The 12,330-nt window shown below is 39.3% G+C and overlaps 1 protein-coding gene and 1 long non-coding RNA gene across 2 annotated transcripts in view; both read right to left on the reverse strand.

Moving 5' to 3' along the window:
- Nucleotides 1-3,225, reverse strand: part of LOC118764776 — a 10,171-nt gene extending 6,946 nt beyond the window's left edge. Inside the window, exons 1-2 of the long non-coding RNA XR_005000577.1 lie at nucleotides 3,184-3,225; nucleotides 1,365-1,428 (exon numbers count right to left, since the gene is read on the reverse strand). This is a non-coding gene — a long non-coding RNA (uncharacterized LOC118764776). The remainder of the gene's footprint in view (nucleotides 1-1,364; nucleotides 1,429-3,183) is intronic.
- Nucleotides 3,226-5,454: 2,229 nt separating this feature from the next.
- Nucleotides 5,455-12,330, reverse strand: part of LOC118764737 — a 45,011-nt gene continuing 38,135 nt past the window's right edge. The window contains exons 8-9 of the mRNA XM_036505704.1: nucleotides 7,025-7,064; nucleotides 5,455-5,693 (exon numbers count right to left, since the gene is read on the reverse strand). Of these exons, the coding sequence (XP_036361597.1) occupies nucleotides 5,455-5,693; nucleotides 7,025-7,064 (279 nt within the window). The remainder of the gene's footprint in view (nucleotides 5,694-7,024; nucleotides 7,065-12,330) is intronic.

The following is a 12,330-nucleotide window of genomic DNA, read 5'->3' on the forward strand; positions in this document are numbered from 1 at the left end:
GTTTCTGCCTTGTTAATTAGAGCTCAGCACTTCTTTATGCAGCTGTCCTCATCCATATATGCATCGCATGCATTAGTGAAATGAACAAAGGAAAGAAAGAAGATATTGAAATACTGATGGGGTTTACCTGTTAATTTTATACATGTGTGTGTCACATATATTTATACATAATAAATGAATAATAACATATGATGGAGAATTGTTAGCTATTAAGGTATTTCTCATGTAACTTTTAACAGAAAGAATGAGAACATTCCATTATTATTAAAGACCGTGATCATTAGAAGAGAAGTAATTTAACAAACAAACAAATATCCTAAGAATATAGCAGGGATGTGGCTGAAGTCTGTTGAGGCCAACTATGAAATGGTGTATGTGTGATGTATGTTTGTACGTACGTATGTATTATTGTAGTCATTGATAAAAGAGTAGAGTGAACTTGCTGAAAGGGGTGGGAAACCAAACATTTCAGACACAAGGAAAAACGTTCAGTATAAAACTGTCGGTGACTGGGTTCCAGGTTCAAATATGAAACGTTGTTGCTTTCTGTTTTCTTGAGAAAGTGGATCCGTGGCGTGTATCAATGCCAGATATTGATACATACCATGGAATGCCTGTAGTGTTGGGGGTGGTGACAGGTTGGTCCCAGCAAATGAAGTACATGGCTTTAAATATGCTCCCGAAGTGATCAGCAAGGTGTCAGCCTGTTTCCCCAATGTGCCATAAAGGTTGTCACACAATTTGCAGGTGATGCAATATTTAAGGTTAGAAGTTCTGTGTAATAGGATGTTGTCTCTTAGGCCCAGTGATGGTTGTAGTATTGTTAATATAGAGACAGGAGTTGCATCGCTGGCAAACACATTAATAAGTGCCTTCTTGCCTGGGGCTGGCCAATGTGGGGCTTCTTACTGGAAGATTTATGGGATGCTCATCTTGGTGTAAGGATCAGAGAGTAGAATACGGAAGGGTTGCAGTGGTGTTTATCTGTGAAAAGGAGGAGAAGAGACTGGAAGATTTCTGGGATCAGAGAGTAGATACGGAAGGGTTGCGGTGGTGTTTATCTGTGAAAGGGAGAAAGACAGGTGGAAAGTGAGAGAGAGGAGTGGAATATAGTTTGTGGCCATGCATAAAGATGGTAGGAGAATATCACATATATCCACACACATACACACACACACAAAGACTTTGGTAATGTCCTCTTTACTATATTTTAGAGAAACACACAGACAATACAAACACATATAAGCATACAGATTCACACACATAGACACACACACACACACACACACAAACACACACACACACACACACACACACAGAAAGGAAATATATGAGAGTAAAGATAAATAATATATAAGATTTACCTGATACTGACAATGATGACGATGATGAACAACAATACTGTGAAGAGTGAAAAGAGGCCAACAACTAAAGAAGAAAAGAATAAGACATTCAGTGAAACATTATTTATGTACGAGGAGGTAGAGGGGGTAGCCAAAAGAAACTGGAATTTTGCAGTATTATTTATTCATTTAGTTTTACATGTTTACATTTTTATGACCTTCAAAGTATTCTCCATTTCAATCAATGCATCAGTCCAGGGTCGTTCCACTGTTGGAAGCAGTCCTGGAACTCTTCTAAAGTGATGCCTTTTAATATCTCCATCGTTTTTTTTCTTCACCTTTTCAGCATCTGCAAATTCTGTAGCACCAGCTTCATCACCAGTGATGAACTTTAAAAAAAAAAGTCCACATCAACTTGCAACTCTTCTTTCAGCTGATGACATTCATTCAGTTGTGACTTCTTTTCATCTTCTCTGAGCAAGTGAGCCACAAATTTTACTGTAACTCTTTACATTCCTAATTCCTCCCTCAAAGTTTGTGACAGCAGCTCCAGAACAAACCAGTTATATCAAAAAGTTTGTCAATGTTTTGGTGCCTGTCCTCCAAGATCAGTTCATGAATTTTCAGGATGTTTCATTCATTCAAGAGGGTGGACAGTCACCCTGAACAAGGTTGCTCTTCAAGTGACGAGTGACCATCCTAAACCACTTGTAAACTTATGTTTTGCTAATGGCAGCCTCTTTGTAAGCTGTTTGAAGCATGACACTGTTTCGGCTGCCATTTTCCCAGTAGAAATCGATGAATAGGAGAGAATCACTGCAAAACAGTACGACCTCACTCAATGACACCAGTGGCAGACTGATGCCTGAGGGTCACATAAAGTGGCTTCTATTGGCAGAAGCCTGGACTACAACTGGCTTGTCTACAGAGAGCGTTTCTGGTTCTTTTGGGTACCTCCTCGTATATTTAACTGAAAGCTAATATATTTAATGTAATAATCAAAAACAAATCTATCATTTAAATACTAATGTGATTTTGAAAAATTAATTGGTTTTATGACAAATGCTGTCAAAATTGAGAGAGACAATTTCAAGATTAAAAGATAAAAAAAATTGGAGAAATGCCATAGGAAGTGAGTCTGGTCATGGTAAGTATGGGTGATAACTCTAGTTATGTTTTGGTCTTATTAGACCTCTTCATTGCACCATGACACAATCATGAGAAAAAATGCACAAACCTTGCTTACATTCATTGGAGGGAAGTGAGGAACTCTCTAAAGAAAGAAGGAGGAAAACTGTAAGGGGCCTTCTCCATCATTCACTTGTATTCTATCACAGAATCATTACATGAGTGGACTTTTGACTTGGAAAATTTTCAAATATGATTTTCAGAGTTTAATTGACAAATTATTTGCTAAATTCTTCATTATTTTCAAAGTAGATTTGAACAAAGAAGATTATTTGAATAGAAATATTATAAGATTAGGGTTAAACTCTTTCAGACATTTATGTGTAGGCAAATTAAATTTAGACTTGAGTTTTGATAAAAGATTCCTCCCAGTTATAAAAATCTTGTTTGAGAGGCATTAGCTAATATCCATAGCTAAATCAGCCATGACAGAACGTGACCCAGGCATTAGGTGGATACTATTCCAGTGATACTCAGAGAATAATTACAAAGTTCTGTTCTCCAAATTCACTTGTAGAGTATTGGTTTGTCGTCGGTCCAGGGCTATAGTGAGTTCATCAGTTCAGACTATGGTGTTGTGCAGCTGGACTGAATGTAATACCATGTGTGTGGTTGCAAGATGAAAAATTTACAAAAGATATAAAATAATTACCTATTTTCAGAATCAGCTGTGTTACATTGGGTTGGCTTTTCACTAAAAATTAATAAAAAAAGTAATGATAAAAAAAAAATAAAAATTGACAAAAATATCTGAAACACTGAAACATATTATTGAGTTGCTGTTTCTCAGTCATAAACTCCATGAACTTAAATATTCCATCACCTGAACTCTGCAATGGAAAATCCAAATGATTTTATCCTGCATTCTGGGACGTTACCAAGGAAGTCACTTCCTAACTGGATTTCTTCTGAGTTGCCTGTTCACTACATATACACCCAACCATTTTATGTTTGTATATGTGATGAAAATATGTGTGTATGTCTGTCTCTGTATGTGTACATGTGTGCCTTCCTTTACTGATGTGATGTCTAACATTAAAGTACACAAAATGTAAACAAGACGTGTTCCCATATACCCATACCTTTTCTTAGTGGTTAAATTCTATCAACCTCTCATTCTTATCTTTGCTTTCTTCTTTTATTTGAATTCATACTCTGCATAATCATTCTTCAAACGTATCTGAAATGATGATTTGAAATATTATTTACAGATGCCAGGACCCCTGGACTGGAGATACGTTAAAAAGCACTATCCGAATCGTGGCCGATGCCAGCGCCGCCTCGAACTGGCTTCCATGCCGGTGGCACGTAAAAAGCACCATCCGAATCGTGGGCCGAAACCAGTGCGCCTTGACTGGTTTCCGTGCAGGTGCCACGTAAAAATGCACCAATCCGACCATGGCCGATGCCAGCCTCGCCTGGCACCAGTGCAGTGGCATGTAAAAAGCACCCACTACACTCACGGAGTGGTTGCGCGTTGGAAGGGCATCCAGCTGTAGAAACATTGCCAGATAAGACTGGAGCATGGTGCAGCCTTCTGCTTTCCCAGATCCCCGGTCGAACCGTCCAACCCATGCTAGCATGGGAGACGGACGGTAAACGATGATGATGATGATGATGATGACAAACTCAGCTGTTTTGAGTACTGATTCTGAGTTCCCTCAGTTCTTGTGAAGGTGTTGATCTCTTCTCATTTCTCTCTACGTTTTGTAGGGAGAAACATTAAATTCTTTCCATCTCCCACCTCCCCACCAAGTCAATCAATCAATCAAAACAACAATAATATTATTATTCAACAGTTCAATATATAGATTCTACTGTCTGACTATTCTCCTGTCCAGAATATCCATCAACATGTGATTAGCATTTTGACATTAAATTTTTCCATCTCCCACCTCCCACCAAGTCAATCCCACCATCAATCAATCAATCAAACAACCAATAATATTTATATCACACAGTTCAATATATAGATTCTACTGTCTGACTATTCTCCTGTCCAGAAATATCCATCAACATGTGATTAGCATTTTTGATCCTAATTAACTCTGAATGTCAATCTGTAGTAGACACTCGTTTGTGAACTGCTTGAAAATGCACCTCATCACTAGGTACACAAACCAGTGGCACAGGATATGACCTGTATCATTGAAATCCATCGATTAGATAAAAAGTCATTGTGTTCTGAACATACCTACCATTTCTTAGTCCCTTTTTGCCAAATCCTTCTTTGGACAAGGAGTTAAAACACAGAGAACTGTAGATGAGTGCAAGAATTAAGAGAATGTCTCTCCATGCAACACTAATGGTAGAACATGGATTTAGTAGTGCAGAGCAATAGAACAGTCAACAATTATACACAGCTCCCACTGCATGCAGTGGTAAGATGTAGCACTTAGGGGTACCTATTTATAGTAAGGTGGACTAAACTAGTGAGACTTTAACAGCACTGGAGATGAAGTTTTGATTAGTCACGTGAAAAGTGACACTTTGTGAAGGAAGAGTTTACTTTGAAACAAGTGACACCTTAATCGTCAATATCATCATCATTATCCACATCACCATCTCCACCACCACCACCACCATCATCATCATCATTATCCACATCACCATCTCCACCACCACTATCATCATCATCATCATCAGATTGAAGTTTTGGGGGAATAAAGGAGAAAAGAGAGATAAAATTAACAAGATTGTGAGAAAAGACAGCACAGACTTGAAAGGTAATAGGATGGGTTATTTAGTGGTGGAGGGGCAGGTCAAGGGCTATCCATCATCATAAATATTTTCAGAAAAGATTTTCAAGTTGGCTCTACTAGTATTTTGAACCCAGCCATTTTGAAATCTCAAATTCACTAACATAAATTACACATTTGCTTTCTTATCATCATTAGATATCTTAAAATGGGTGAATAAAATATCATATTACATCATCATTGATTCTGATAGGTTTATCCAAAAAATGCAGTTTTAAGCCGGTTATTTCATTATCTTCATATGTCTCCAAATAGAAATGGTCAACACAGCCATATCCATGTTCACAGAGATTTTGCCAAACTAAACCTTTAGAGAAGGAAGATAATGTTCCTTGAATTATTTCTACAAAGAAAGCTTGCTCAAGTTCTTCAGAAGACATAATTATCAGCTGCCAAATTTTACCTGAAATAAAAAAAAAAAAATTTAATTACTCAGTATGTGAGAGTGTGTGTGTGTGTATATATATATTATATATACTCTTCAGTCATTTGACTGTGGTCATGCTGGAGCACTGCCTTTAGTCAAGCAAATTGATCCTAGGACTCATTCTTTGTAAGCTTAGTACTTATTCTATTGGTCTCTTTTGCTGAACCTCTAAGTTACAGAGACGTAAACACACCATCATCGGTTGTCAAGCGATGTTGGGGAGTCAAACACAGACACACAAACATATACACAGATACATATATATATACATATATGTGACAGGCATCTTTCAGTTTCCATCCACCAAATCCACTCACAAGGCTCTGGTCGGTCCGAGGCTATAGTAGAAGATACTTGCCCAAGGTGCTACGCAGTGGGACTGAACACAGAACCATGTGGTTCATAAGCAAGCTACTTACTACACACCCAATATATATATATATATATATATATATATATATATATATATATAGATAGATAGATAGATAGATAGATAGATAGATATACACTTATATATATACATATATCATCATCATCATCATCATCATCGTTTAACGTCCGTTCTCCATGCTAGCATGGGTTGGACGGTTCGACCGGGGATCTGGGAAGCCAGAAGGCTGCACCAGGCTCCGGTCTTATCTGGCATGTTTCTACAGCTGGATGCCATTCCTAACGCCAACCACTCCGTGAGTGTAGTGGGTGCTTTGGGGCAAACACCCCCTGTGAAATTTCAAATACTTCCGATTTCAGTGAAAATAACAACATAACTTCTAGGTAGTAAATAAAGGCAATTTCCAAAATTTCACCATCTTACAATATTATTTGACCCTACTAAAGGGGTTTATAACATGGGACAGAGCCCCTTTGAAAGTGCAAATACATCAACTTTCATGGAAGGTACATAAGTTTCAGTATGTGTTCTTGGAATAAGTTAAAAGTTCAACAATGCATATTTCATTCTAGACTTTGCAACATAATTTTATGCATTAGAAAAGAATATTTTAATAAGCAAAACATACTTCGTTTACCATATCACGGTCAGTCCAAACACCTGACTCATCAGTTGAGCGTATACCAATACAACGATCAACAGTGACTAGCTTTGTGTCTTGAGAATATATAATTTTATAAAAAAGCTGTTTTTTTATCCATGTTTGACTTTTGTCATGTTTCACTTACATGTTAGCAAAAAAGATACACACACACACACACACACATATATGATTGGTTTAGTTGTTCAAAAAAATCTTACGTCCCAGTAGTTTGCATGAATATTTAGAAGCAGCTGGCTTAAATATGTTACCAACAACCATATACTTTTCCAGTAAGTGCATTTGTTATGACAATCTGAAAAATTATGAAACAATACACTTTAAGTTGATTACTTTCATTGTATATTTAAATTAATGCAAACACCTACACTGATATAAGGGCAATCCTTGTCATTTTGAGCTTCATTTTTATCATCAACTAGCAGAATCGCCCGGCGTTGCTTGGGTTTGTAAGGGAGATAACTATATAAGCATTTTTAGAGATGTAAAGTATAATAGCCATCTCAATATGGCTAACCACAAAGGCGGGGTGTTACTGTAGCTTTTTACGTTCTGAGATTTAATAATACATTTTTAGAGAGTTACTTCCCTTATATAATAGCAAAAAAATGCATTAAAAATGGAAAAAAAAAGATGGTAATTTTTTTTTTAAATCGTAGACTCATCGTAGACGCGTGCTAATACACAGAAGGGCTCGATATGAATCACTACTATGAGATACCCGCTTTTGGTTTACACTGCACCGCAAAATGTGGGAGTAGTTAGGAATCTAAATCATAGGAGACAGACAGCACACAACCTCACTTTTATATATAAAGATATTTCACCAAAAAATTCTGTCGTTTTATTGCATCGATCATTTTGTTTCTGTGAGATAATGTAATTCTGTTCCATGTTTAATTAAACTTGTACAAGATAATGATAAAATTTAAACTGTAAATAATTATTTGTTAAATATGGTCACATGCAATTATATATTTTTCAACACTGTTTGATGTGACTCAAGTTATTTATTCTAGCTTGGCTAAGCTTAATGTGCATCAGTAAATGTAATATTTATTTTATCTGAACAGGGCTGTGAAAGACGAATATTAGTAACTGATGACAAGCAAGGACACAGAAATGCATGCATCCTACCCCCTGATAAAGTCATTCATAGCCCAATGGGTTTTCACACATTTTTCTGTGAGGAGGATTTATTCACTGGATTATTTCCATAGTGAAATGTCTTCCCACATCCAAGTGCACCCAAATGTGCTTAATATAGTTCTCCATGATTATAATTTATTCAATTTTACATTTAGCAACAAAAATGTACTCCATCCAGTGAGAGATATATATCATTTACTATATACATGACATAAATGAAGTTAATATTAGTTTTATGCAGTGAAAACACAATTATTGATCAGGCTCATATAGAAAACCATGCACTTTCAAGCAACCTTTTGCTCTTTAATATACAACAGGGCTGGTCATTTTTCGCAAAAAACAAGCAAGTACAGTACTTATATCTAAAAGGGATATGAGAGCTTTCAGCTAAACAAAGCCTGCATCTCTACTCACCTACTAAGTTCAGGATGTGGCATTTTCACTAAATATAAACATCTGAGCAAATTACTTTTATTCAACTGTGACTACTAAGACCCGGGATGCTCCTGGCACCAGTTCCGCATACCCCCTACCCATCCAAAGTACCTTGGATCCCGGAACATCTCGCTGTGCTTGAGGAGACCTGTCGAGTCAAGTGCATATACATGAACATCGAACCAAATATCAATGGAAACAGTAGTTGTGATACCTGTGCCGGTGACACATAGAAAGCACCATCTGATCGTGGCCGTCGCCAGTGCAGCCTCCACTGGCTTCTGTGCCAGTGGCACATAAAAAGCTCCATCCGAACGTGACCGATGCCAACCCCGCCTCGAATGGCTCCTGTGCCGGTGGCACATGAACATCGAGCCAAATATCAATGGAAACAGTAGTTGTAATACCTGTGCCGGTGACACATATAAAGCACCATCCGAACGTGGCCGTTGCCAGTGCAGCCTCCACTGGCTTCTGTGCCGGTGGCACATAAAAAGCACCATCCGAACGTGACCGATGCCCACCCCGCCTCAAATGGCTTCTGTGCCGGTGGCACATGAATATCGAACCAAATATCAATGGAAACAGTAGTTGTGATACCTGTGCCGGTGGCACATAAAAAGCACCATCCGAACGTGACCGATGCCAACCCCGCCTCGAATGGCTTCTGTGCCGGTGGCACATGAACATCGAGCCAAATATCAATGGAAACAGTAGTTGGGATACCTGTGCTGGTGACACATGTAAAGCACCATCCGAACGTGGCCGTTGCCAGTGCAGCCTCCACTGGCTTCTGTGCCGGTGGCGCATAAAAAGCACCATCCGAACATGACCAATGCCAACCCCGCCTCGAATGGCTTCTGTGCCGGTGGCACATGAATATCGAACCAAATATCAATGGAAACAGTAGTTGTGATACCTGTGCCGGTGACACATAAAAAGCACCATCCGAACGTGGCCGTTGCCAGTGCAGCCTCCACTGGCTTCTGTGCCGGTGGCACATGAAAAGCACCATCCGAACGTGACCGATGCCGACCCCGCCTTGAATGGCTTCTGTGCCGGTGGCACATAAAAAGCAACATCAGAACCTGGTCGATGCCAGCACCGCCCCGACTGGCTTCTGTGCCGGTGGCACATAAAAAGCACCAACTGATCATGGGATCCCGGAACATCTCGCTGTGCTTGAGGAGACCTGTTGAGTCAAGTGCATGTACATGAACATCGAACCAAATATCAATGGAAACAGTAGTAGTTGTGATACCTGTGCTGGTGACACATAAAAAGCACCATCCGAACGTGGCCGTCGCCAGTGAAGCCTCCACTGGCTTCCGTGCCGGTGGCACATAAAAAGCACCATCCGAACGTGACCGATGCCAACCCCGCCTCGAATGGGTTCTGTGCCGGTGGCACATAAAAAGCAACATCCGAACGTGGCCGATGCCAGCACCGCCCCGACTGGCTTCTGTGCCGGTGGCACATAAAAAGCAACATCCGAACGTGGCCGATGCCAGCACCGCTCCGACTGGCTTCTGTGCCGGTGGCACATAAAAAGCACCAACTGATCGTGGCCGATGCCAGACCCCTCTGGCACCTGTGCAGGTGGCACGTAAAAAGCACCCACTACACTCGCGGAGTGGTTGGCGTTAGGAAGGGTATCCAGCTGTAGAAACACTGCCAGCGCGGAAAATGGACGTTAAACGATGATGATGATGATGATGATGAAAACACCACCCTCACCATATTAAGCATCCTTGTTCAATTAATTTACACCATCTAAATATATTCTCGTTTGAAGACACTGAACAGACACAACTCTTAATTTTCTTCTGGTTTTTTCCCATTCCACTTTTTCTTTTTACTTCCTCCATCATCTTTCATGTTTTATCAAATACCAGCCTCCTTTCTCATCACTTCAAAAAAGTGCAGCCATATTGTATGTTTGAGTCTGAAAGATTGCTTGAAAATACATGGCACAGTATACACGCTTGTCTGACAATCATGTTTTCACAGCATGAAACTAATAGTTACTTGAATTTAAAAGCTGTGTATATTAAATGGTATATATAAGCTTATGTACATATACATACATGCATACATATACATATATGTGTGAGTATGTATAGATAGATATATACATTATACATGTATGTGTATATATATGTGTGTGTATGTATATATATATATATATATATATATATATATATGTGTGATAGTTGCCATGATAGTTCGTTAGCCACTACACACATTTTCTTCTCTCCTTGTTTTTTCTATGTCCCTTTCTGTAGAAGAGCATAGGCTCAAAACGTAAAAGACTCTTTCTATTCCTGAGCATTATACTAATACATCTGTTTGTTTTGTACACCACCTGTCTTCGTCTTTTGTTTTTTTCATAAACTCTCCCTATATATATATATATATATATATATATATATATATATATATATAGTTACTTGAATTTAAAAGCTGTGTATATTAAATGGTATATATACCCTTATAATATATATATGTATAAATATATATATACATACATACATACATACATATGTCCTCAACAGCTCCACTGGATGTGTAATGTCAGTGTGCATACTCGACAGATTGTAAGTACCTTGAGAGAAAAGTTGGACCTAAGAAACATCAGATGTGGTGTGCAAGAGAGACAACTGTGCTGGTATGGTCATGTGGTAAGAATGGATGAGGATAGCTGTGTGTAAAAGTGTCACACCCTAGCAGTTGAAGGAACCTGTGGAAGAGGTAGACCCAGGAAGATCTGTGGTGAGGTGGTGAAGCATGACCTTCAAATGTTAGGCTTCACCGAGGCAATGACTAGTGACCGAGACCTTTGGAAATATGCTGTGCTTGAGAAGACTCGGCAAGCCAAGTGAGACCATAACCCATGGCCTATGCCAGGGGTGTAACCAGCCCACTTATGCATACCTTTCCTTCATTAGACACTAAACTCTGCTTGTGAAGACCTGTTGAGAGAAGTGAAATCGAAATCAAATTCAATGACAGCACCACATGACTGGCATCCATGATAGTGGAGAACTAAGAGCACCATCCGAGCGTGATCGTTGCCAGGGCCGCTGACTGGTGCCCGTGCCAGTCACACATAAAAAGCATCATTCGAGCATGATTGTTACCAGCATCGCCTTACAGGCACTTGTATTGGTGGCACATGAAAAAAAACATCCGAGGGAGGTTGTTGCCAGTGTCGCTGGACTGGCACCTGTGCAGGTGACATGTAAAAAACAACATTTGAGTGTGGCTGTTGCCAGTACTGCCTGAGTGGCGCTCGTGCCGGTGGCACGTAAAAGCACCTACTACACTCTTGGCGTGCTTGGCGTTAGGAAGAGCATCCAGCTGTAGAAACTCTGCCAGATCAGATTGGAGCCTTGTGCAGCCACTGGCTCTCCAGTCTTCAATCAAACTGTCCAACCCATGCCAGCATGGAAAGCAGACGTTAAACAATGATGATACACATCTATATATGTGTATGTGTGTGAGTATAGATTGATATAGATATATACATTATATATATATATATATATATAATATATATACTGGGCCTGATGAAGCCTTCCGGCTTCACAGACCCCAGTTAAACCATCCAACCCATGCTAGCATGGAAAACGGATGCTAAATGATGATGATGATGATGATGATATATATATATATATATATATATATGCAAATATATGTGTATGCATATATGTATATATAAAACCAAAGTCTTAATAAGTAGGAAGGCAGGCAAACCACAAAACCCTTCAGGTAGATGGCTCTGCTCGATCTGTAGAAAAGGCGTAGGTAGAAACTCCCTAAGATGTACCCAATGTAAGTTATGAACACATAAGAGGTGCAGCAATATCAAAAGAAGGCTAACTGGGAAGATAGATTTTGTGTGTGGTAAATGCTCAGGGCCAATGAACACTGAAAATGTGCAGAATACAGCCTCCAACACATTCCAGAGAGAA

This window comes from Octopus sinensis, linkage group LG9 (assembly GCF_006345805.1).
Source record: "Octopus sinensis linkage group LG9, ASM634580v1, whole genome shotgun sequence".
Lineage (NCBI taxonomy): Eukaryota > Metazoa > Mollusca > Cephalopoda > Octopoda > Octopodidae > Octopus > Octopus sinensis.